The sequence below is a fragment of the Tyto alba genome, unplaced genomic scaffold (assembly GCF_018691265.1).
Source record: "Tyto alba isolate M040663 unplaced genomic scaffold, T.alba_DEE_v4.0 Super-Scaffold_2, whole genome shotgun sequence".
Taxonomy (NCBI): domain Eukaryota; kingdom Metazoa; phylum Chordata; class Aves; order Strigiformes; family Tytonidae; genus Tyto; species Tyto alba.
The window spans coordinates 83,857,759-83,885,370 of record NW_024881282.1 but is presented as its reverse complement, the minus strand read 5'-3'; the positions used below and the strand labels follow the sequence as shown (position 1 = coordinate 83,885,370).

At 41.2% G+C, this 27,612-nt stretch overlaps 1 protein-coding gene across 1 annotated transcript; it reads left to right on the top strand.

Annotated features, from left to right (window-relative positions):
* Window positions 1-1,521: 1,521 nt before the first annotated feature.
* Window positions 1,522-27,612, top strand: PROSER2 (proline and serine rich 2). The gene is made up of 4 exons (XM_042791871.1): window positions 1,522-1,831; window positions 11,325-11,540; window positions 22,664-22,919; window positions 23,795-27,612. The coding sequence occupies exons 2-4, from the start codon at window positions 11,406-11,408 to the stop codon at window positions 24,784-24,786; spliced, it is 1,383 nt and encodes a 460-aa protein (XP_042647805.1). The 5' UTR covers window positions 1,522-1,831; window positions 11,325-11,405; the 3' UTR covers window positions 24,787-27,612.

Genomic DNA, 27,612 nt, shown 5'->3' with positions numbered 1-27,612 from the left:
ACTCTATCTGTGTACTGATGTTCCCACATTGGAAATTAGTAAAGTACATTTTTACCTTTAAGTATATTCTTGAATTAAATATATTTCCCAAATAAAGATGTTCTCTTTAACCGTGGTCTATGTGCTGTATGTAGCAGATATCACTCCTGTTTTGCTCCTTGATGAAATAAGGCACTTTCCTCTCCGGTACTGTTGTGTAACAGATGTTACACAGGACAGTCATACGATCCTGTACCAAGCTGTTGGCAGAGCCAAGAATAAAAAATAGAGTTGAGATTCCTCTAGCCTAACATTAGCAAGCTATAAAGTAGGCCTCCAGTTAAGAGGGACATGTAAGACTCTGGTAAGGCTTCACCACTCTACAAACAGTGGAAACACATTTCCTCACAATGTGATTTGTCCAACCTGTCTCAAGCCGGTGGAGGTACCCTATTTATTCTCATGACTGTAGAATGACCAAACAGCTCAGACTAGACAACAGCTTTTAAATATCCAAAAATTACCTAAGGTAAATCTCTTTTGGGGATCTCAACCATTTGCCTTCCTGCCGGACACCACTCCTGCAGCTCTGAAGGATGCTCAAGAGAAAGTTGCAGATTGGGGGTGGTCTCACCATTTCCCAGCCCTTACTGACCCACATTGCACAGCTCCCCCTTCCCGGATCAGTTACACCATTTATTTTGGGTAGGGTCACATCTTTTTGAAACATCTCCATCTTCCATACTTCAAAGTACTTCCTGCTCTAGGACTATTTCTGCCACCATAGCATGGGTGAGAAATAATGATTTCCAAGAGTGGCTTGAAAGTTGTACAGTGTAATGCAAGTCATGATTGTTGATTTGATGGCTGCCATGGCCTTGCATGATGAAGGAGGGAGGGGACACGATTACTTGATAAATACCAGTATGATGACATATTAACAATAAATATGAGTACAAATAGGCAATATTTGTTACTGAGCTGTTGAATATATGGGTGGCACAGACTAACAAGGCACACAAACCCCTTTCTTTTCCTCACTGAAGATGCAGGCTCCGGCAGGGAGCAGGAGGTTGGGACAGTCATTTTTTATCCTCTTTTTTCACCTTTTACCCTCAACATTTCCCAGTAGCTCAGCAGAGGGACGAGCCCCCCTGACACCAGATCCAACACAATTTATCCCTCATGATCTGGGATATTCCTGCCATCCTGAGATGCCAGGGCTGGGCAAGACTTTACCTCAAGGTTCGCAGATGAAGCAAGCCAAAGTCTCACCTTCCTTCTAGCCCACTGCGGGCCGTCATGGCACCCAGCTCGCCTCCCTCTCCGCCCTCACAGGGCAGCTGTGGAAACTCACGTCTCCCCACCCCGCGCTCAGGGCTGGAGGGACACTGGGGACCGCTCCTCGGCAGAGCCACCTCAGGCAGCGCTCTGGGGTGCGACCGCGGGGTTACGTGGCGGCATGGCGAAGCACCTCAGCCCAAACTCTACCTCAGACTAAACTCTACCTCAGCCTCGACCGTCCCTCGGCCGCCTGCGCGGAGGACTCGCTCCCAGCCTCACGCCCTGCCTTGAGGACCCGGGACAAAAGCGACCTTCCCGCCCGGGATAGGCGGAGCCGTGACGGGGCGCCGCTCCCCACTCGGGACGAGCAGCCCCACCCCGCCGCGGCGCGGCGCCTGCCGCTTTAACCGCCCGCCGCGGGTGGCGGCGGGGCGCAGTGCGCATGAGTTGGGGGCCGGTTGTCGGCGGAGCCCGTGCCCGGTCGGAGGTGTTGCTGCGGCCGCCCTGCCCGCCCTTCGCCCGCGGCTCGTTCCCCGCCGGGAGAGGTGCGGACTGCTCTCCGCAGCCGGTGAGTGCAACCTCCCCCTCAGGGAGAGATCCCCCTCGCCCTGCGCGGAGCCCCGCCTGAGGGGATCTTCGCTTCCCGCCCCCTCACCCCGGGCTCCGGCGCTTCCCCCTCGGCGGCTGGCGCTGGCGTGAGGCGAGGAGCTTCCCGCCGGCTCCCTCAGCTTCTCGGGCTCCCTCAGCGGCCCCTTCGCGGAGTGGCCGCGCAGCGTTCCGCGCGTTGGCCAGCCGTTGGTACGAATGGTTCAGTATTGATCTTGTTGCTCGCTAATGGATTTTTAATTCCCCCTCTCTCACGCCCGTTGCCGCGGTTCCAAGCGCGGCGTTGTTAGCGAGGGAAGGGAGGCTGGCACAGCCCGGAGGGGTGCTCTGGACTTGGCTTAGTTTTGCGTACAGAGGGGAAGAGAAAAACTATTCGCTATAGTGCTTCCCAGCTGTATGTGAGGCTTAGTTTCCCAGTATTGAGCTGTGTTAAGGATTACTTTTCTTTTTTTTTTTTTTTTTCCCCCCTCGGATTTCTTGTTCTTCCCCATCATATCCTGTCTAAAAACAATTTGCGTGTGCTAACAGGCAACTTAAAAAAGGAAAAGAGAGTTAAGAAAAGGTTTCATGCCCATGCATTGTTAAACTTTAGATGTGTGGTATTATTGACTGACTAAGGGTGATGGGAAAGAGCTGCTTTATTCCTCCTCGTTCTTTTCTGACTGTCTGCAATTTAACGCTACCATTGGAAAAACCGTTGGCTTAAGCAGTAGCAGATTTTAGTTAAAAATACGTTTTTTTCCCTGCTCTGTCAGGTGCCTTTTCCATCTGGAGATAGTAAGCATGAGATGTCTGGTGCTTCTTAAGATTGTAATTGTAGGTAGTTTGGGTGAGGTTTAGTATGTGTAAGAGAAACCACAGCCTTAAAAACACTCTTGGGATTTTTAGTAATTCAGGATCTCAGGGGCATGTTTCCTGAATAGTTTTTGTTTTAGTGTGGCACTGAGAGGAGGTTGCTGGAAGTGGAGCTCTGCTGTGCTTGGTCCTGTGCACGGGTGTAGCAAGAGATGATTCTTGCGTCAACAAGCTTGCAGATGAAATAGAAAATAAATTGGGAGGAGGTTGTCTGTCTTCCTGAAAATTTTGCAAGGATTTTAAACTACAAGTATCAGAAATGTAATTAACAATTATTTCATTTCCCCTTTGTTTTATGAAGGGCACAGAAGGAAAGGCTTGTTTCCAAACCCTAAAGCATAAGTCTTAGTTTTAAAAGGTTTTGCAATTTCTGGCTTAGGCTAATAAAAAGGTATTATTTTAACTCTTCTACAGATCCTTGACTAATGTAGCATTGCAGATGGACTTCCTTGTACAGGTACCACTGTAAAGAATAATGATTGTGGCTTTTCTCCTTCCTTTGCAGTAATTACTGCTGTGTAAGGGGGGAGGCTGGTGTTTAAACAGCAAGGGGACGGGGGGAGGTTGCTCTCGGGTCTCCAAAAAGCAAAGATAGTGATTATTTCTCAGGAATGGAATAGATTTTTCCCAGCTGTGTCTGTCTTGTCAAGGATTTGTTTGGGGCTTTTACAACAGAGACTGAATGAGTAAAATTAAGTTTTATGACTAGAAGTGCAAGCAAAGCCTGACACTGGAAAAGAACAGGGAGATTCTATATTACATCTCTCTATTTTGTCAATAGTAAAACTCTTCTCTTGTTGATCATAACTGCTTTTCCTCTGCATGCTTCTGAGAGAAATATTAACCAAGAATGTTGGCAGAGGGGCTTACTGGTTGGATATAGTAGCTGGAACAACTTAACTCCTGAGCAGTTGACAAGCCCCAGGCTGGCTGACCTAAAATGCTGAAGCATGAAAAGAAATGAGCATATGAATGTGGCTTTCAAAGCCAGACAGACAGGCTGTGTCAAATACTGTTACCAAGTCCTCCCTCCTCCTTTTTTTAATTAAAAAATAAAAGCGAGGAATTTTTAATTTCCAGTGTAACTAACTGCTTAAAGATATTCTTTTCAATTAGGCGTGTATTGATTATTGCCATACCAAGGGAAGTCCAGGGCAAGACTTTACTGATCTATGCCTGCCCAAGGCAAACAGAGCTGAAAACTGCATTGGCAAAAGGCTTTTATGTACTTACATAGGAATTAAACATGCATTAAGTTAGCTGCTTTTTAGAGTAAACACCTCTGCTTTGTGCGTCAGCTCTCTTCTGTCCTTCTCTGTATACCAGCACAGCAGTTGCAAAAAGAAACCTAGGAAAGCAACCTAAGATCCAGCTGTGAGACTGTGGCACAGCTGTACTGGGGTTGAAAATTATCTTGCTGTCCTAAATACTTTGTAAAACAGGATTTGGTTCACCTTTGCTATGACTGTCACAGTAGTTACATAATGAAACCCTAAACCCTGGTGATGTTACACCTGTAACAAGACAGAAGTTGACTAATTACAGCAGAGTCTGTGTCTGAAATTGTTTATGCACTGTTCATGTTTCTGAATTGTTGGCTGTCATAGATGGCACCACCCCGATGTTAACAGGGGTGATTTAAAAAGGCTAACTTTAAAAGAATTGGACACTTTCTTTGTTGAAATTTGCATAAGGACATTTGAAGTCAGAGGAGACCTCAGCCATCACCTGTATGTGTTTAAAGCCCCATGTAACACCAGACTAGACAGCTCTGTCTATCATATGTAGTTTTCCCAGGGAGCAGATACTGGTCATCAAATCTTGACTGGAGAATAACAGTGAGAGCCTTATCATTATCCTTGGATAATACATTAAAGAAAAGTAACTACTTGTCACTGGTTTTAGTTTTATTTTTAGTTGGGACAGGGAGGGATTCTGTTGCTGTAAATGTGTGGGAAATATGAGCTCTTCAGGGAACTTTCTTTGGTGGTTTAATCCACAACATTGTATATGAACCCTTGGCACTGATGCTCACCTGAGGCAACTGGATTCAGCTGAAGCTGTTGTAGTGAACTGGGAATAGAGTTTACTTGCAAGGGATAAGGCAAAGACATGTGAGAACATGCTTAATTTTTTTTCCTCGGGGTAAATTATGTCTGGAGAGTGGACCAGTGTGCTTAGCATCATCAAATCCTGCATTGGTATTCCACTGTCTGTTTTAAAAGATGCAGCATTTCCCAAACACTGCAGAGAGTATGATGAGGTAATGATGATCTAGACTTTTGCAAAAGGTCTCTTGTGTTGTGTTGGCTTGCTTGTCTTTAGTAGGTAACAAAGTTTCTAAAGTATAGGGTCTCAAAAAAACTAAAAAGACTCTTCTTGAAAATCCAGAAAGACCAGTTAAGAGTGAAGCACAGTATTGAACCCTCTTTTTCTGGTATCTTGAGGCTTGGATTAATGTGGTCAAAGGTGTGACCTTAAGCATTGTTTTTGAGCAAAGCATGATTTGGAGAATTCAGTGTACTAATAGAGTTATTACTTGGGTGATGAAAAGGTTGGTTTGTGATTGTGATTCTAAGTGGCTGCTACATTTAATTTGAGATCCAATTCACCGAACCATTTAAGCATGTAATGAAATATCCTAGTGGAGTCAGATGGCTTTAAGTTTTACTGAATTGGTGCCTTGCCCATCCCAGTTCTTTTAAGAATTTATGTACACAGGATTAATTATTTCACTGTTGGCAACTCTCGCAAATTCTAGTGCGAGTTGTATGAATGACATTCAGTGTGTTTCTTGAGACTCCAGCTTCCAGATTCAGAGGACTGAGAGAATCTTTGTTTTTAGTTTTAAAACTAACGGATTTTGTAGTTCTCTAGCCTGTAGAGGAAAGTTTGAATTGTCATGAATGCACCGCAGAAAGCACAAAGTTTAAAACAAAATATTGGGGTTACTTGCATTAAATTCCCTTTAATTCTGGGAGTCACTCATGGTTGTTAGTACTCTGATTATTTTGGTTGTAGCTGCATGTCTGTCCTGGGCTGCCATGCTACCGTGAGAGTACCCCGAATTCCTACTTTGCTAGACATTGTTCAGATTTACCTGATACCTCTTCTGAAAATCTCAATCAGAGTTTACATCCAAGCAAATATCTGTAAAAATAGTGTTTGCCAGCTTCTTTGCAGGACTGTACTGACATAGACTGGGGGAGTGGGACGTATTTTTTTGTTCTTTTTTTTTTTTTTTAGTGGTCTCCATTTCTATTTGGCTGGCTGCACTGTGGTGACATAGTACAGTAATGAGGGCAGGAACATTTATTGCCTGGTTCCTGGATGTTAAATAGCTATGACTGTTTCAAATAGACAGGATTTTTCAAAGGCATGTACATTATAGTAAAATCCATACGCACATTATCATAAGCATCTACACTTATGATATGGAGGGAAAAAAAAGTTGAAATTTAACTGTTGGCCAGTTTTGGTTTACCTTGGTTCTTAAACATCAGGCACTGTCAATTGTTACTTCAGGTGTTTTTTTGACTCTTTCTATAAGAACAGCTTACAGATTTAGTGTCTGCTTCTGGGGTTTTTATGTGCTCAAAGCAATACCTCTTCAGCCATCCTGTGCGCTCCTAGAGATAGTCAACTTGCCTGTGAGGTTTGCTCTTTGTAGGCAGTACTATAGTTTATCTATTTTTCTACCAGAAAGCTTAAATCTTGCTGTATAACATGAGTAGTACATAGGTTACCTCTAAAGCTCAAGGAGTCACTCTTTATTTCATATACTGAAGGAGGTAAGAATTATTCAGTTGCTGATAGCTCTGCTCATAAGGAAGAAATGTGCACCATACTGGATCAGTTTTGAGCAGTCTGTAACAGCAGTGGCTCAATGAAGATGTATCATGGGCCAGTTGGGTGGTTAGCTGTGATCTTGTACAGCAGGTTCAGAGGTATGTTGCAGGAGCACTTAATACAAGGAAAAATTCATTATGTTATTAGACACAAATACCTGGCCTGTTTTGGGAAGACCTATGGTCTCTTGACCACAGTGTGCAGGAATCTGTATTAATACCTATTCTCTGCTTGCTGTGTTTTACAGACTCTTTCCTCAGCATCTGCTGTTAACTGTCAGAGGCTACTAGAGATACAGGTCTCTAGTACGTTCCGTACCACCATTTTTATAAAACCTTTCCCACAGTAACACTTTGAATTGCCTCAGAGTACTTTCAGATATTTTTTTCCAGATGCTTAACTCTCCAAACTCAAGCGCTGCCATGGAGTGCAAGATGATTGATGGTGTACGCAGACCTGAGTGTGTGCATTGGTGTGTCTGTATACAGCTGATGGATTAAACAAACCTTGAAGTTCACTGTACAGTTCTTCTGTTTCAGTGGTATCACTGAGAAATAGCTGTTTAAGAACAGGCAATGTGTATGATGCTCAGAGTACAGTATAGGCTTAGGAATCTAGCATAAGAATCAGCTCATGCAAAGATCATTCTAGAAATTGTGCGTATAGTGAAGGGAGGGAGAGACTGATATTGTACCCTTTTAAAAATGTATGATAACTTTCTGAAAATTGTCGACTCTACTTGCCTTAAATACGTTGTGCAGTAAATGGCATGATTGCTGTTTGTTTGCTGGCTTTCAGCTCCTGGCTTATATAGTGGTTGATTTTTAGACTCTAAATGTCTTCCACTTTTGTGGGATTGATCCTTTTGCCTATTAAACTAGTCTTCAGATACGATTGTTAAACAATTCTCTCAATCTCCTGCTATTACAGAAACAGTTGCTTGTAAATGCTAACTGAACTTCAGTGGGGAAGCAATTTTAGTCAGCAAAACTATAAAAATATTCTTTTTAAAAGGACAGACCACATCATATATTTGATGGCAACTTAATATAGTCTCTCTGAATTATGTGCCTCTGTTAAAGCAAAATCAATCTTTGGAGATGAAATTCCATGTTAACTTCAGAATATTTCAATTTCCTCTTACTGCCCTCTGACAAACATGCATGGTATGTGAATTGTTTTAAATATCTCATGAAGGCTAGCTCTAGTGTAACTGAGGAGTGATCATTTGGCTCATAGAATCACAGCTGCCCTAAGATGCCTTTTTGGTTTAATATTTGGGATCTTCTCTCCAAATAGTACTGCTCCTGTCACACTTCTGCACTTCGTAATGCGGTCTGATTTTATTTTGGTTCTTATTAATCCCTAATGGTACACACACATCTCTTAAACCAAGCAAAAAAAAAAAAAAATCTCCAATGCATTGAATAGACCAAGCAACAAATCCTGTTGTGAGCAACTTTCATATTTAATGCATCTCTGAAGGTCAGGAGGAACAGCTGCCTGTCATCCTGCTGTTCTTACTGTCTCTGAGGATGGTTACCTTATTTTTGAACCCTTGCTGTTGCCTAGGCAATCCTACTGAAACAGGCAGTGGAGTGGTCTTGAAATTCATTAGATTCTTGGTTATTTCTATCTTAAATCCACAAAGTCTTTCATTTAATAGAGGGGACATAAAAAGGGTGAAGGGACTTCTGTGTTAGCCATGGTTAGGAGGGGAATTTCTCTGTAAAGCATGTTGTATGTATTGCAGCAGTGCTGGGCAACCTCACATTAGCTGTAGCTGCATTAGGAAGGCACTGTACAAATATGTAGGAATTTCTCCCTTAAAGCATAAAAAAACACAGCAAAGGAGAGAAGAAATAATGTATGTGAATGGGTTATGATTTTATTGACATGTACCCTTGAAGTGTTAAAGATGTGAAAGAGAAAAAGATCTTCCTCCCTACTCCCTTTCTGCAGGCTCATAGGCTATCGCACAGCTCCCAAGCTTTTCTAAAGTGAGTAAAACCTCCAAAGAAGTCATGGCTTACAACACAAAAGCAGAACCAGTGCTGTAATGCTTGCTACTTGATCTTGTGTGGGTGGCTGGCTTAACCAGTCGCAGTCATTGACTTTATTCAGGAGCTTTGTGAAACATCTGTGCTTGAGCTCCAAAATGAGTAACAGGAGCTTGCTGGAAGCAGAGTTATTTGTTGTCATTTAGAACTTGTGGCTTTAATGTTTATTACTACTGAATCTGGGCATTCCTGCTGTCCTGGATGCAGATTGTCCACTATGAAGCTTAGACCTGGTTAGGCTAGGGTTTTGCTGTTGGAGAAAGAACAAGACTCTTAAATACTTTCTTCTCCCTCAAAGTTTTGTCCCATTGATTGGTTTCTTGGTAACTTGGATTAACAATGTAATTTAGTTAGTGTTTAAATGTAGGTCTTGTCTGTGATATCTGTTGTAATCTGGAGCTGTGACCTCTTGTAATGTAGTCTATAAAATGTTCACAAACAGTTTTGAGTATAACTCTAGAAATCCAGTAGCTGTCTATAATACATCACTGAGGGACTGAACAAACACAGCATGTCCAGTTTATACTGGGGATACCTGGATAAATATTGATGCTGCAACCTAAAAGTGCTGATGAGAAATGATTCTCACCTTATATTGAATAGCAGTAGGAGTACTCACCTCTTGCTGATCCCTCCTTAGAAAAATTCTCTTTTCCATCTGAACATCACCTTGAAAGTCATGGGATGAAATACGAAATCAGTGGAGTTTTCTGTGAATTTCAGAGGTGTCAAGATACTCTCTGATTGTCTTGCCTTCTAAAAATGATAGACTTTTTTTATGTGTTTGTAGCATTTCAGAGGAGTTAAGGTTTTTACTGATAATGTTGCCTTCTAAAGAAGGTATGTATTTTCTTGTTGGTGTGTGGCTATTGAGTGCCCCAGGGTTTGTTGGAGATGGAGCTGCTGTTGCAGGATATGTTCTAGACTTGGGCTGCTCTTTTCTAGTTAGGCTTTCTGCAGCATAATTTTTTGGTTTGAGCCTGGGTATGCGGCAGCCAGAGGTACAGCAGCTGCTGCAGTGCTCTCATGTCTACCTGTCTTGTGATTCAGAAAACTGTGACCAAGGCCATGTTTCTACCTCTGTGGCATCACTTAAAGACCATTATCATGAGGATGCATTGTATCTATTTATAGCTAATGTTATTAATAGAAGACAGGAAGAATGTTCTTTTTATGTAAAAGCAGAGCTAAATTTTAATAGTTAGCCTTTCTTATTAACATTAGGTCTATCAGATGCTTTTAGTGTGCAATCCAGAGCTCTGCTTGTGGATTGTGATTCCAAGACTTGCTGGACTCCAGCCTAGCTACGCTGTGTGGGAGCCTTCCCACTGGACACACTGGTGCAATGGCACAGACGAGGGAGCGTTCGTACGTACCTCTGGTAATGTCATAGCCCTCTCCTGGGAGGAAACGATCAGCGGGATGGAATTGTTGCTCAGTATTGGCAGATACTATCTCACTGCTATGAAACACTAATCAGCTTACCAGGAGGCTCTGGTTTCTTAGCCCTGAGTCGACAGGGGTAGGGAGGAAGGAGAAGTAAGCCAATTGAATTGGAAATGCAGACGTGACTTTGCTTCTCATGTCGCCTCTCGAACTGTAATAAAGGGAGAAGCACTTGGGAAGCAGGACCATCTCATTTCATTTGTATGGTGTCAGGGTAATGGTATCCAGTTCCCAGCTGGCTGCATGTAACCTGGTGCCTCAGAACCAGCTGTTTTGAGGAATGTGTCACTGCTGTTTCCTGGTCATAGGCAGGGTGGGTGAAAAGGTGAGCTGTTAAAGAACAAGGCAATTTCTTGTTGCAAAGGATGGTTTAACATATTGGAGAGAGAAATGAGCTAGGTTCTACATTTTATCCGCTGCCTGTTTGTGCTGCTAATGCACAAGGATGACTTTTGTCTTTGTGATGCTTTGAGAATGAAGGAAGAAGTTCTGCCAGAGTGTTTTGTGAGATGATAATTCAAAGAGGTATTATAGAGCTGAGCACTAAGATGTCTTAAACTGGGGGTTTTTGCTCCAGTAAGCACTGCTGCATATGTCTTTTCTAGTAGCTGTCTTCCAAATGTACAAGCACTGTTTCTTCATGGCTGAGTGAAATAAAAGCTCTGTAAGCTTTAAAACTCAATTTTGCTATGTAATGTAGTAGCGCAAAAATGGCATTAAGTTCTGTTCATGGATCTTTTTCCAGAAGTAGTTGGCATAGAGCTGCTTCAGTAACACATGAGTTAACTGCAGCACTGTTAGGAAATGAATTGGATTCTATTTCCCTCATGTGACCTGATAAATAGAATTCTTGTATAAAAGCTAATAAAAGATGAAGATATTTGAACTGGGTCAGTTATCTCAGCCGATGGGTTTTTATTACTGTTAAAGATATGTCATAATGAAAAACACAATCTGAACCTGTAGGACAAGTATGTATGCAGGGTCCATGCTTGTAACTGTAGACATCTGGTTTTGAAGCACACGAGATGGGGGTAAAGAACCTTGCTATATTGGATTTTGAGTCACCTTTCAGAATAAAACCAGTATCTTTAAAAAATTGCCCGTAGGTGGCAGAGGTGTTTTAGAGCATAAAGATATGTCTTTTAACTTGTGGGGGATCTTATTTTTACTATTTATTTTCTACTCCTTTTCAAGTATTTTAAAAGCTAGATTTAAATGTAACCCGTTGTTCTCTGTTTTCAGAAATGAATAAAGCTAGCAGCCCTACGTAATATGCTGATGGCATTCTATGCTGCATCAGGATCGACAAGTCAATAGAGTGTGATGCCTAGAACTCTTCTCTCAGACTCTCCTGAAATGGCATCCGAAATCTCTCCAAAGCATGCATGTGGGAGCATGGAGAGGGGTGGCAGTGTGGAGAATCGTGGAAGTCAAGCTAGGTGCAGAAATCTTGCCTTGGTAAGTGTTTAATGAGCCTTATGCTTACTGATACAAATTACATTAGTAGCTTTATTCACGTTGCAGGATTTTTATTTTATTTTTTTATTAAGCATTGATTTCTTTGCCATTTCGAGTCCTAAATGGTTGCTTGTGGTCTTGGTTGTTAACAAACTGAAAGACTAGAAATAGCTACTCTGATTTGGTACAACAGCTTGTTGTTCTGGCCTGACTGTCTCTGAGAGCTTGGAGAGTGTTTTGCTCTGGCCATTCCTCCCAGAGATCTGGGAACAGCAGTAAGGAACATGCATGACGCTGGGCTACTCGGTGCAACCACCCTCATGTGGTGCACGTTTTGGGGCACATCTCTGCCCTTGCTTTAAGGAGCTCATGAAGGAACTTAAGGATAGCATTGGTTCTATATGCTGTTTCTTGATTAAGCTCTTTGTTGACACTACTGAATGAAGGTCTTGGCTTATTCCACCTTCATATAATTAGGTGAGTAACAAATATGTCACCATAAACAAAGCTGTCTTCACATTAGTGAATATGAGTGTGTGGCCATTTAAATAGTATGTGAGTAATTGAGGGAGTAGGATGCACTTCTGCATTTTTCCAATTAGCAGGATGATTCAGGCAATGAACTCAACAGTACTATTTGTACTGTGACAAGCAAAGCCTAGAAAGCAAGTATGGTTTCCTTGCATATTTTTTTTTTTTTATCATCAGAACCATTCGAAAAGCAGCCATTTTTAATTGAGGAAAGAGCACTCCTGTCAACATGCTTTCCCTAAATGGAAATCTAAAACTCTGTTTTGCCTTAAACATGGAATTAGGCTTCTTCTCCCTCTGCCTTCCCTGCTAGCTTGCTTTTAGTGAAGTAGCTTTCTGTGAAAGAATAAGTGGCAAAAATAAGTTGGCAAGTTGATACCTGTATGTATCTGTATACCTCAGAAGTGATGTGGTTTTGTGCTACTTTGTGAGCTTTTTGACAGCTGGAAGTAATTCTAAAGATGTTCCTTCTTGATTGTTTCTAATGAAAATACAGCTCTGTTAATATTATGCTCTATCCTTCAATTTGTGTTGCTAGTTAAAACAAGTATTACTAGATCTAGTCCCTTAACTGTTTCTGATCTGCGTTAGAAAAAAGTTGTGAAGGATTAGTGTGGGGGAGGTCGAGGGTATAGCCAAGTATACCACTTGGACTCAGGTGTTTAGAGTATGTTGTTTATTATATGAAAAGTGTTTGAATCTTAGAGAATTACAGTGGGAGCTGCACTTTGTTAAAGGATTATGACTTAATTTTATGCAGAATTACAAGTTAATTTTATGCATTACTTTGTAGTTTTTCAGGCTATCAAACTTGTAACTGATCATGTTTCCATGGGTTTTATTCTTAGCTGCGATAGCAGGCATGAGACTAGTCATTTGAAAAAATCAGTATTGAATAATGAGGCTATGTATAAATCAGTATGTTGGTACAATCTCATCCTGAGTCTGCTGTGTCAGAAAATGACATAGATTCCTCCCTCTGACTAGATCTTACCATGTGATAATCCGTATGATGATGCATCAGCAGGAATTGGAATCCCTTCCTACTCTGTAATGCAGTAATTTATAAATGGAGTAAAAGCTGGCTGTAGGTTTAGGCAATTCCCATCAGACCTATGCATCAGCAAAAAAAAAGTTACTGAAGCCTTTAGTTTGTCTTGTTTGAGTCTGCGGATGAAGAAAGTGAAGCATGTACCAATAAGTTTAATTCTGGTGCCACAGATCTTCCATGACTGTTCTTCCAGCGGTATAGTAGGTGGCATGTCCGATAAAGCTGACAACTAGCACGTGTGAAATAAGTCTGGGGAATGGAAACCCTTTTCAATAAAGGCATAATTTCAGTTTCTTGACTGCCAATTCTGGTTGAGTAAATGGTAGTCAAGTCTTCAGTGCTGCTCAGGTCTTACTTTTTGTGATCTGATGTAAGAAAACAGCATTGTTCCACTGGCTGATACCTTTTGTTTGTTCAGCACTGAAACAGGCTTTAGAAATCCTCAGGAAAAAGAGCAGTATTCTTCAAATATTTCTTCTTCTATGTCCTTGTGTAATTGTGTATTAAAAGCATGATTTTTACAGTTCACTAAGCAGATATGGGGATTTGTAAGAGGAAAAGCTAGTTGCTGGAACACACTCCTAAAGACCTTAACTTATTGCTTCAGTAGTTTTGCTATGAAAGTTCAGAAGATGCAGAAGCTTTGGTGGCCTAACAAGGAGGAGGGGATACACTTTGTGTAGACAAATAATTTATTTTTAGACCAATTCTGTGAAAGGAAGGGGCAGATTTTCTGGCACACCAGACCTTCATAGCCCTGAAACAGAAGCAACTACAGACATACCTGCCTCTTCATTTATTGCTTTTCTGAGTCTTTTCACCTAGAGACATAAAAAGGAAGGTCAGGGTTGACTTTGAATTTTTTTTTAATGGCCTTGCAAAAGAAACGAGTGTAGCAGTGAGTTTTATGACAGGCCTGTGCTGCTGCAAGTTTCTACCTACTTGATTACAAAAAAGAGGCTCCAAAGCTTCTCAGTGTCAAACTACATTAGTCACTAAATATAACCTTTGTATTGCATCTGTGGAATTCAAACAAACCTAGGGATGTGATATTAGAGACAAACACTTGGACCGGCTTTAGCCTACACTGACTGCATAGAGCTGGTTTGGCTGACTGTTGGCTCTTCTTGCATACTGTGTGTCTGCGCCGGCGTTACTTGCTGTGGAACTGGTTGTTGGTTTAGGAATGACTAGGATGTGGATGTGAATTGCCATGTGCCAAAAAGGTCTTAAGATTCTATGGGTGTGATTCTTACCAGTCAGCTGTTGTCAGTTCAATTTTAATTTTGCAAGATTTCTCAGCTTCTTACCTACTCGATGGTGCTTTTAGTTCATCTTTGACAATTGCAGTCCTTAAAGCCCATTTTAGATTTTTAAATGGAAAGCAAGGTGCTGATGTTCTACTTTGATTGCAGTAGAATTTTCCATACAAATGATTGACATCTGGGTGTGGATTTATGCTGCCACATCTCTCTCAGTAGCTGAAGACAAGTACAAGAGCCAAGGGAGGAATGTTTGCCTTTATTTTCATCTCACACCCTTTTATAACCATAAAAGTTCTTGTATATGGGGATATGAATTTGTACATATATTCTGGTTTCTTTTTAACAAAGGTGATATCTATACATGTGCTTGGCAAAAGCATGAGACAGGTATACCTTCTCGATACATGCTATCAGTTACACTATCCAAGGGGGAAGGTAAACAAAAGCACTGTTCTGTTTGGCAATTCCAACTTCCAAAACCCATTCTTGAATGACACTCCTTGATATGTGGTATAAGAATTAACTTGCAGTGAAATACAGCTGCAGCAATTTAAGGACACTTAATTTGGAGAGACAACTAGATCCTAGCTTTCTTGAAGCAATTTGTCTTGTTCCATTGACTGAATAGGCACAGACTGACTTAACAATCTATCTTTTTTCAGTGCTTCGCTCTGGTAATTGTACTGTGTGTCTGTTCTCAGCCATGAGTCACTACTTAATTTCTAGGTGTGAATAACATGCTAAGATAATAGCATCCTCTGTGAAAATCCTACCAGAAGGTGCTGGTTGTACCTGAAGTGGGCTGTGCTACTTGGAACTGCACTAGTAATAAGATGTCAGTGCCTTGGATCTGTTGGTGCAACTTTGGTACTATACCTTCTGTACCTGAACAGGTCTTGGGAGTGATATGTTTGAGGGGTAGCGAGTTCTTGTTACTCTCAATGGATTGTGCAGGGGTTTTTTTAATTTTATTTTTGCCTTTGGTTCAGACAGATCATCAATTAATGCCACAGTTCATTACCACTCTTTGGGGCAGTGGTGACCTCCAGAATTTGGTCAAGTTACTATTTCTTTCTGTTGCTAATTAAGTGGCTTAATTGGGCAGATGGTCATGATTCTAAAAAGATATACTGCTTATTACATTTGTTATTTCTTCAAACAAGTTTCCTCTGTGTCTCTAACAAGACTTGATACCCAGTCATGGAAGATAGTTTTGTCACTACCAGACACTCTGTATAGTACAGGTCACATTTTGAACATTGGTTACATAGACAAGGAGAGCAAATATCTTGTGAGTAGTCTGAGCTGGCTCAGTATCATTTAACACACTCAGCCATTTATCTCAGGGTTGACCTGGTTATTTTGTAGTTGTGTGTTGGAGATGAAAAATTAGTTGCTATGACCTTTATCCTTTTTGGATTGGTACAGATAATTCAAATGCAACAGACCTGGTTTTCTAAGTGCACTGCATTACAATTTCTTTGCGCCAGCCACTCTGAAGAGATCCTAGGATTCCAGTGGGGTTTTATGAGTTAGTGGAAAAGGACAGGTTGTGTGTCTGTTGGCCTACTGCCACCTTTTTTTTCCTCACAATTTGAATTTGCAGGGTCTTGTGATGCTAAGCTGCACTTCAGGTACATTCAAGGGAAATCTGAGACACACCTTTCATAAATTTAATGTGGTTTTCCCCCTTGATATTGATACTCTGCAGGTTTTATTGTACTACAAGCTCTTTCACCATCTCCAATCACTCTGCCAAATAACAATACACAAAAAAACGAGAAGAATTTTCATGTTTGTTTGATACTTTTCATGAATACAGCTGTCTTTGGGCAGGTGGAAGCTATTCCTTACAGGGTGTGGAGAGAGCTATGCTATGCTTCATCCACTTTAAATTGATATTGGTAGGACTTGGAAGCAGTACGCCTTGGAAAAATAAGAGTTTTTGTTCTTACCAGTGGGGCAAGAAGTAGAGAGGAAGAGGGGCTAGAGGACCACTGGGAACTGGCTGGAGGAAGTAGGGTAGAGCCTGACTCCAAGCAAGGAATGACCTTGCTGTAAAATGTGCTAGTGAGAATATAGATGCTGAAGGCAGTTTGCACTCTATGCACAAACTACATCATCCTGCTTCAGAGCGGGATCTGGCAGGTAAAGATTATTCCAGCAGGTGGGTAGCTCTTTAACCCTCACTGATAAGCATTCCTGAACTTCCAAAGCAGCTTCTTTGTACTCTGCTACTTCTCAAGGAATACTTGGATTAGCATTTCTGTATTATGAAGGCCAGTTTCCACTTGTCTTGCTTTCAGCGCACGTAGGGGAGATTTGTTGTAATGATATGGGTGGTCAACTTTTTATATATTCAAATACATACAGGGCTGCATTGGTTTATCACTCATTTTTCCCAGTTTTAAAACATAATGTGGTTCATTCTTCCAGCCTCCCTGTGCAGCTAAACTCTCAGCACTCCTTGCTTTGTTCTGGACACTGTCCAGCGTGGCTGCATCCTTTCCAAAGTTCAGCAACTGAATCTGAACTCAGTGTTCCAAATGAGGACGTGCTGTTATTTCATCATCTCGGTTAATATATCCCAGACTGACATTCACATACCTGAACAGCACCCTCTTTCCTCTTTATGGCACTGAAACTGTTCTGCAACTTCTCTGCCTCATGTTGCTAGATATTTTTCATCGCTCTATATTCATGTGTTTTTCAACTGGATTTCATTTTATGGACTACCAGCACACTTATATGGCTCATGAAGGTCTCATTCTGTCCTACCTAGTTCTTGCAGTGACATCTTCCAGCATAAGGGGATTAACAAATACTAAGTTAACTGTCTACTGTTGTTAGTGAAGTATCAAAAGTTTAGAGGAGTAGGAATAAATCCGTTTAGGACTTGTCCTGTTTCATTATATAGGTTACGATACATCATGCTACTTCTCAGCAACAACAATATCTCCCCTGCCTCCCAATTACATAGGTACTTTACAGGAACTTCATCTAGGCATAGTTTCCTTATCCATCTATGAGTGTATTTTTTTTTGGGGGGGGGGGGGGGGAGGGGGGCATGTCATAAAGCATTTAAATCAAGGTATATGACATCTTGTCCTTATACCTATTGGCCAAGTCAGTAACTCTCTTGTAAGAAATGAGATTGGTGTGAAATTACTTGATTTTTAAAAAACAGCATTAGTAGCTTTTGTTTGAAATGTCTCCCAATTTTTCTCAATATTGGTCTAAAATAAAAATTAAAGGAAGAAACTAAGTTGATCTGCCTGACTTTGATAACCAGAGAGATGTCTTCAGAGTTTATGTAGATCTTGCACTGCTTCAGCTTGCCTTCTTTTTTCAAGTAGGTTAGAAGTAATTTAATCAGTTTATGACTTCAGTTCATCTAGTTTATTTTTTCGAATACTTCTAGATAATTTGTTTCCTCACTTATGACTTACTGATTATATGTTTTGCTAACTATTATGAAGCACACAGGTACAATTATATTAATAAACTGAAGAAAACAACATTCAATATTATAGCCATCTTTACCAAATGAAATGGTATTATCAAAATCATCAGATAGTGGGTTGTAAAGGAAGTACTTTTTGACACAGCACACAATTAAACTATGGAACTCATTGCCACAGAATGCTGTGAATGCCAGCCATTTAAATGGGCTTAAACAATAAGATGAATTCATGCTAGAAAAGCTTATTAAGGGCTATTAAGCGCACAGATGCAACTGGGAAGTCTTTAAGCCACGTATTGCTGGAAACTGGAAGGATGTATGGAAGAAGAATATAGATCCATCTAATTTACAGCAATACTCCTTACCCCAACCCTGTTCCCCTGTCCTGTGCATTACTGGTGACTGAAGGCAGGCTGCTGGATTAAATGGACTTTTTGGTCTGATCCTGTACAATAGTTCTTGTTCTTATCTGTAATTCATTTGTTTCCAACTTAACCAGTGAAGCGGTATGATCCATTCTGTCTCCCTTTTTTGTCAATATAATCAGAGACACTTGCCTTTTTCTTCCGAGCTGAAGCTTTTTACCGGTTCTTATACTGTTCTTGCATGCAGGGCTTTCTTTCTCCTCCCCTTTCTTTTTACAAGTAGAACTGCCTGCCTTGTTACTAACAGGCTAAGGGTGAAGTGGTGCTTCATCTGTCTTTCTACTACATATTAGAATAGTTTGCTCCCTTCATGGTTTTTTGAGAAGCATCCAGTTGCTTCCCTCCCATGGAACTGTGCCTATTAATTCTTTGGCACTGTTAAGTTACTGATGATAAATCAGTTGAATCTATGCTTTCCTGGTATTTTGCTAATTGAAGTTTGGTTCTATAGCAGTTTTCAGAAAGATGTTTTGGGTTGTGTTGTTTTGTTGGGGGGGCAGTGTTGTGGTTCTCTTGTTTGTTGTTTTTGTTTTGGTTTTTTTTTGTTTTTTTTAACCACTGCAGATGTATTGCGATTTCCCTTGCTGTTTTGTTTCTTTCAAAGGTGTGCTGGTTTTAGGATCCTAGAACTGCATGTGATGTTAAGAATCATGTGAAAGATGCATGTGAAAAATTGTGGGCCTCTGATATTAGTCACTGGTTGGACAGGTAGGAAAGGGATCTTTCCTAGGAAGCAGATTCTGTTATTTTCTCCTTTTTTGTTTCTTTTGTTCCTCTTTTATAGGAAACATTGTCATAACAGACTCTTTTGTTTGGCATAAGCAGGAAACATTTGGCTGCAGAGAGATCTAAAATATTAATGCCAGCTGAGCATACTCAGCTATTTCATCTATTTGCATCCCAAGTTTCTTCTGTCCAAGCAGTCTTTTTAGTCCTCAGCTAAGGCACAATTTTCAAGTTTCAAATTTAGCCTGTCTTTTGACAGTAGCTTTAATGTCATAAGTGTTAGGTGTATGTGAGGTTTAGTTTTGGGAGACCTGTTGGTGTATTAAGAGTAGGGACTTGGTGGAAGTATAAGGGGAATAAATCAAGTAGCTGAAAAGACTCTGCTTTGACTGTTAAAAACCCAGATTGTTCAAGGAGACAGGAGGCCTGGAAAACCAGCCCAGAAAGAATATGAACTGTTTCAGTACTTAGAATATGTAGGAAAAAACCTAATAAAACTAATTAGAAATAGACTTGGTAACCTTAGTTCAAACTGCCATTAGTTAACCACAAGAAAATTCCTCCCATCCTTCTGAAAGCTCTGCTATAATATCAGTAATACAAGTGGGCATTTTGTAATACACCACTGCTCTCAGACCAGTGGTAAAGCAAGTCACTTCTTGCTATACATCTCTGAGCTCCTTTGGTTTGACCATCTTAAGTAAGTTTATCTTCACTGTGCTTGTGTGTCGAAAATGGGTTTATTTCCTTGTCTCACAAACTGAAACATGCTTTGCCTGAGGGAGTTTTCTAAGCAGGCTGGATGCCTTGCATCTCAGTATGGCAAACTGTCATAAGGCTGTCCATTCTCCAGAGCTGCTTTTTTTTTTTTTTTTTTTTTTTCCTGTCTGCTGAGGAAATGTGACATTAGTCATCTTGATGGGAAACTGCATGAGGAAAGAGATTGAAGGGCTAACAGAGATGAGGTTGGCCTTTCACACCTAGGTATGCTATTTACTGCAAATGTATTTGCAAAGGGATGGTTACTCATTTTCGATCCTTCACTGAAAGGGAAACTGCACATATCAGCAAGATCCATGAGGGACAGTAAGTCAGGCAGAGCTCTGCTGACCAATCCTCCTGCAAATCTTACCTGGCATGGAAAAGCACTCAGTCATGCAGCACAGAAACCGATCATAGGAAGAGTTTCTGAAAGTCTACTTCAATTCACATGCTGTTTTGCTCAGCTCTTGATCAAACGAGTTAAACTCACGTGAGAGCAGTTGTTCTTTTATGTGAATAAAGCATGGTGCAGTCATTTCTGTACTGCACTGCAGACTGGATCGATCTGCTGCCACTATGAACTTCTTAAACACAACCCACTTTTTTCTTTGCCTGCGGAAGTCTGGCACATACAATGAGCTCACCCACAACAAAAGCTTCTCGGAGTCCTGTTCAGCTCCAGCTAGGGCCTACCTAACAACAGCTCCTTTCCTGTCATTCTCTTGCCTACTAGACACAGCAGCTGTATGAGTATTTGGGTGGGGAAGGAAGGAGATTGCAACATCCATTAAGAAAAAAAAAAAGGAAGGAAGGCTTGTCTGTCTCTCACTTTTCAAGTGCAGCTGTAAAACTTTCCTTGGCCTTTGAAAATTGAACTCTGCCATGTAGCGGGTACGAGCAAAGGAAGATGTCAGCCTTTGAAGTTAGTCCTTTAAACAGGGAATTGCAAATGGCATCCAAATTTAAACTTCTATAGCAGTTTTGCTGCAAGCTGGAATAAGTTACTCTGACAGTACACAGTGGATAGTAAGATTAAGTTACAAGCACCCACACCTCTGTACACATCTCACAGCCATCAAACCAAATTCACCCCGATGACAATAAATCTGAATCCCTAGAAATTTAGTTGTAGCATGAGCCTCTTGTTGAAACCAACTTTGTATTTCCCTGCAAGACCAGTTTTCTGTTTTAACAGAAAACTGTGCCAGCTGTGACTGAAGACTGCTGTGTGCACATGATTGCAACCACAGAGAAGCAAACCTGTCTTGAAGTGTCTGAACTAAGAGTGACTGTCTTCTGTAATTAATTCATTTTATTTACAGGGAGAATGTTCTACAGGCCACATAGGAGAAGGCAACTAAGAGTCCTAAAGGATTTATTTTCTCATCTGTAGTGTTTTGAGTGCTTAGAGACTAACTGCCACTTGGTAAAATGCAGCACATCATAGTTCTTAATCTATAGGCATTACTTTTCTATAGAGGTACATTGTTCTTGTTTTTAATGCTGGGGATGGGGATAAAAGCTTTGTTTGTGCAAAGAGTTAACAGGTAGAGCTACATTTTTTTTTTTTTTCCCAATCTAATGTTAGATGATCTGAACAGGCATGAGTGAATCGAGTTGTGCTGCCATAGCAAGAACAGGGCTACCTGTTGGATATTTGCACTGCATACCTTTATGTATTTACCTAAATTTCCCCAATCCACAATTGAGAAGTGGTCTTGTTACCTTACCTGCATGCAAAATCAGATGTCCTTGGAGAAGAGTAGAGATGAAAAAGGAAACTGTCTTCTCCTGCTTTGCTGGTGCCTTCTTGTTAAGTTACTGATGGCAGTGTATGCCTGGTGGGAGAGAAATTCAATCCAGAAAAGGGAAAACCTCACTTACTTTTTCAACAATACTTAGTTACATTCAAGAATTTACACAGCTCTCTTGGGAAATGTCTTTCCTGTATCCATTGTCTTTATGTAGTGCCTTTCCTAATCATTCTTTGTCATCTCCAAGCTTCTGGAAAAGTGTTTCCCAGGGTGTAGGTGGAAGGAAAAGAGTTTTTGCATTGCTGCCCAGCTTCTCATAGTGATGCTGTGTTACTCAAGAGCAGTGACTCATTGAAAATGAAGACTGGATAATCCAAGTGATTATTTATCACTCCTGTGGTCTACAAGATTATTTCCTGCTGGAGAAAATAGCCCAAGGCACTTTACTGCTAGGAAACACATCTTCATGTTTGTTCTAAATTTTCCTTTCTGTAACTCAAAAGTAAAATCTTTATAAAACCTCTCCCTCCTTATTATTACTTCTCTGTAATCTCTGTAACTCTGGATAACTCAGATTGAGATGGTAGAGCCAGATTTCAGCTCCAGCTCTGCCTTGAGAAGCCAAGTCATACTTTGGTCTAGAACAAAGTGGGAATCAGCCCATTCATTGGACTGTCATGAATGCACCCTTTCCCTCCGAGGCTGCTCCCCAAACCTTGTCCCTGAACCTGACACAGCAACTGGAAGTTGTGCCTTGTAAAGGCACAGGTGTGGGCTGGTTCTGCCTTTCTTTGTCTGCTTATATGATCTTTTAGCAATTTGTTCTGTCCAACTCAAGACACTTGTCTGCTGAACTGAAGTTAGGTACTTTAAAGAATTAAATACTAATTGCTGTTTTTCAGTCAAAACTAATGTCCTGTAAACTTCTGGCTTTTTTTTTTTTTTTCCTCTTGCATTGTAGTGGCTGAATGCCTCTTTGGGAAGGGATGAAAGAGCAAGCAGTAGATGCTTCTGATGTGGCTGCTGCCTCTTTCATCCGGCTTCTTTCTGCCTTTGAAAAGGGGTACTGTGCTTACTGTCAGTGTACATACCAGTACTTACCTGTTTCTGTTTTTTCTGTTTTGTCTTTTTTTTTTTTTCCTATAGGATGATGAGAGTCTAAAATACTTAACTCATGAAGAGCAGGATGTTCTCATGTTCTTTGAGGAAACCATAGATGCCTTAGAAGATGAATTGGAAGAGCCGGTCCTACGTGACAGTGGCATCCACTGTCAGTCTCCAAGGTCAACGGAAGAAAATGTGTCCAGTCATTCAGAGACAGAAGATATCATTGACTTAGTACAGTCTACACCTGAGAGTAGTGACCATGAAGGCCCTCCTAGCAGGGATACAGAACCAGGTAGTAGTATTTGTTGATAATGTGTTTTTCTCCTTTGACCTAGCCCTGACATATTCTAGCTCTCATTAGAAACAGCTGAAGAAATTCTGTACCTTCCTTATTCCTTCAGGATTAATCTGTTACACATCAGGACCTCTAAGGACTGTGATTTCAATTTGATTTTGGATTTCTGAAATTCTTGCTGTTACTCAGTCATGCATATGATTAAGTTGTTGGAGTGCTATCTCAGTCCCCTACCTGGTGACTGAGTTGTAACAGAACTGAGTATTATTCAGAGTCATTGCAGCAAGGCAGACTAGTATTCATCAATGTGTTCACATTCTGCTTCTCTCTAAGACCTCTTAAGACTTTCTAAGAGTTTTAAGATAGCAGATAGTTTGTAGTGTTACTTTATGCGGGACTGAAAGGCACATGATCCTGTCAATAAGTTTGTGGCAAGATAGTGTATGGCATTTTGCTTTCTTTACCCTGTAGAGTTTGTGCTCTCTGTTTTTGGAGAAGGGATTTATCAGCTAGTACATACAGTGGGATGTAATGTGTCCTTTCTTGGCTGTCACAATAAAAAATAAGAATTGCAAAACTTACAGAAAAAGCAGCCGGTGAAGCACAGTGAAGCTAACAAACAGATTGTGAATGAATGGCAGAGAGAGGGCTTCTACTGAATACATAGTAAAAACGGTGATTTGAACCATACTGTCACCTACAAGGTGCCATTGCTAGGAGTTCAGTTACAGTTTCTTCTGGCAATGTGGGCTGAGTTTGAGTTAGAAGGTTTGGGGGTGGGGAGCACCGATGCTTGCCAATCCTAGGTGAAAGAAAGCCTTGTATTCTGCTCTGCGTGAAGACTTAACGACATTATTGGTGCTTTGTCTTTTAAGTGTTGGATGCTACCTGGAGACCTGAGAGCCCTAAGCCAGCTGTACCTGCTGACCTTCCCCCACATCCCCCCGCACCACCACTATCAATGTCTGAGACGCTTCCTCTTCCTCCTCTACCCCCACCTCCAGTGCAGCATCCAAAATTGCTTCGTTCTATCCCCACTCCACTCATCATGGCCCAGAAGATGTCTGAGCAGCAGATGGAGAGCAGGGTGCGGTTCCCCAGTGCCCTCAAGGAAGGGAATTTGGACAGGAAGAAAATCCCAGTAGCCAATGGTGATTATTTTGTGGCTCCAAAGCACCCTCCTGCACCTGCACCCAAACTGCACCGGTTCCCAAGCAACATCAACATAACAAATGTCAGTGGCAAAGAATTCAATGAGACTATTTCAAAAGCAGCAGTTAACGTCCAGGAGCGGAGAGCTCAGGTGCTGGCCAACATCAATGGAGGAGCTTTTCTGGCAGCTGAATTGGAGGAGAAGCTGCAGAAAAATGATTTCTTGTCACGTAACAGAAGTTCTTCCTTAAGGGATCTCTCCTCTGAGCAAACACGATACGAGGCCCTGACAAAACTTGGCCTAGTTAAGGAAAAGACAGCTCAGGACCAAGTGGACCATGCCCCAAGCACTCAGCAGCTTGATGTGCAGCCCAAACAGGCAGATGCTGTTCCCAATGGATATCAAAACATCCATGAGATTTTAAAAAGTGAGCCCAGCCCTTTCCTTCCTATGGGCAAAACGGTAACAATCAAACCAGAGGTAGCTCTTGCTGCTAACAAGGTCAGCAGCACACAGCAGAACACAGCAAAAAATTTTAATGATTATAAGCAACCTACTCTAAACATGGATATGAGGAGGAGATCAGGTTCGCTGCCTAGACCCTCGGGATTTCGATCCCAAGGGATAACAGTAAAGTTTTCTGGCCGTGGCTCAACAGAAGAAGCTAGGAGAGAGGCGCTTCGGAAACTGGGACTACTGAAAGAGACTGCGTAATTCGGCTGAGAACGTTGTGGCAACGGGGAGAAAGTCATAGCATGGCCTTGTGCTAGAGTAGTCCCAACAGGATTGGGATCAGATTGGAAGAAGAAAGGGGAAGTTCTCTGCTTCAGGCAAGCTAAGGAGGAATGAGGAATGACCACTCGTGTTTATCCCAGAAGGACTGACACCACGTACGGTCGTGTATGGCAGTGGGTTTCAGCTCTCCTTCCTACGGGGACACTCGTCTGTTGCTTTTTGTGACTAAGAGCAATTTTATTTAAGTAATGCTGGACTATAGCAGATAGCATCTTGTTAATGAAGTGTACAGTGCAGTATTGTACATAGCAAACTGAATGGCTGATCTTCCTTTTGCTCTTTCTGAAGCCAAAACAGAGAGCTCTGTTTGTCTTGCCCACATGTGTATGTCTGTTCGTGGGAGCTTGAGATAATGTCAAAACTGAAATTTCTGACCAGCGTGGCACACTTCTGTGACTTTGTATTATCTGGCTTGGCTTCGTTCCTTACTAGTGGTGGAGTCTTCTACTTCCTTGCTCTGTGTCCACTTGACTCAAGAATGTACAGAGGGTGGATTCTGGTTTGACCCCCTCCTTGACAGAGCAGCCCAAGCTCTCAGTGGGTGACTGCATCGCTCTGCTGCTTCACTTGAAGCCTTGTCTTTCTTCCCAGCCACCTGCTTCTTGGTCATGCTCTAGCAACCTACGTGTCCAGGGAAAGGCACCAGATAAGCCTCAAGGATATGCACCATGCACCGGTCTTCACACTGACAGCCAAAGAGTCTCCTGACAATCTGTGACCCCAACTGTTCTGTACCAGTGACAATCTTATAGCGGAGAAGCCATAGAACAAGTTAACTTTGTACCAAATGCGGGAACCGCATGGCAAAAGTCTCACCTTCTACATTAGGGTTCCTGTGAAGAAACTGTTACATTTTGAACAATAGCTGTAGTAGACCAAATAGTTGTAAATTCTGTTACTTCTAAAATCTTCCGGTAGTTCGACAACCCTAACAATCCTCTGTTCACAGCCTTATTTGATTCTGCCCTGCCAATGCATAACAGAAGTTACAGCCAAAATTCTTGCAGGCTAAGTGGAGTTACAGGAGAGAGCTGAATGTAAGAGCACGTTGCTCTTGAATGGTTCAAGTTGGCGTTATTTTGCCTTTGTTCAATGCTTTTAAAGATGGTCCCAAAATGTATCTGTGTGTTGGTATGATTTTTTTTTTTAACATGGCAAAGCTGCACTTCTACATTAAAACTCCCTTCCCTTTTTGTATACCTGAAAACATCAAGTATAGCCATTTTAAAATCAAATGCCAAACTCCAGACCCACTAAATTTCTTGTTGTTATTCCTGCATGTTTAAGAGTTCTCAGTGTTTTATTTTTTTCTAAAGGGAAAAACTCACTTATTCTCTGCACTTTCTAAAGCCTCAAGCAACCCCCCTCTTTTTCCCAAGCTGCTGAGTAATAAACCTTGGAGAAGAGGGCAGTGGCTATAATAGCAACTGACACACCCTTCGGCAAGGAGCTCTGACATAACTGTGATAAACAAGTTTGTAGTTCTTGTGATAAAGTATTTCAAACTTGCTGAGCTGTACTTGGAAATGAAGCTGTTGTGAAGGAAAAAAATCTGCATAATTCTCAACCTGCCTCATAAGTTAAAGTTTTTTGGACTTGGGGGGTTTTTTGGTTGTGTTTGTTTTTTTTTTTTTGTGTTTTTTTTTTTTTTTTGTTTTGTTTTTTTAATTATCTGCTTGCTGCTTAAATTTTTAATTGTGTTGTTATGGTATCTGGCTGGTTCAGTTATGTAGTTACTCTTTTCAGCCTTTTCACTGGGTAAGTGATCATGTTCCTCATTGTGACAGGCATACTATACATAAGCAATCAGTAATTAAAATATGTGGCCATTCCTCTGTCTGGCAAAGCACTTATGCATGCATAATCAAATGTGAGAAGTGCTGGTGAAACAAAAAAGGCTGCTTGTATGCTGCAAGTAAAGTGCATACTTATTTTACTGGGCTCTGAGTCTGTAGTCCTAAATCAGAAAGACAAGGAAGCACATAAATACATCCAAGCACCTGCTTTAGGGCAGCCTAGAGTGGAGTCCTACATGTGGATAATTTATTAACATAACCTGCTAAGTAAATTTAAGTGCTTCATGACCTTTGTGCTTTTAAATCCTGTTAAAGCATATTCTTCATTATAAATGTGAAGTGCATACAAAGCAATCTTCACATCTAATAATTTCTTGCCTCGTTTTCTTTGAGTTGTTTACAACTGAGTCCTATGCTAAGCAAACGGGGGGGGGGGGGGGGGGAAACACCCTGACACTAATTTTTTCATTGAAATTCAGTCCTATTCAATAACTCTGTAACATAACCCTATTAAAAAAAAATAAAAATTAGATGTTTAATATCTAAAGTATAAAGTTGCAGTATGCTGAATTAGCTGGATCGTGTTTTTTCATCCTTTGTGCAGGGCTGCGTCCTCAACTGGTGGGAAGTGAGTTAGAGCTTCATTAGATAAACCAATTTCTGCCCAGTGAGGACTTGGAACGAGGTATTCATTGTGGCCCTTCATTATAGCAAATAGCCTACTGGTAAATTCTTCTCTGTGCCTAAAACTGTAGTAAGTAAAGCCATGTACTAAATGAAGTTAAGACTCTAGCTGCTAATAACCTGTATATAAATTTAGCTCTATTTTGTGTATCTTGTTTTGTGTGTATATGTTGCTGTGATTTCCCCCTCTTGCTCCTTGTGTTAGAGGTAACTGTCTTGCACAAATCTGATAAATCATCTATTAAACTGGGACAAAACCAATGAA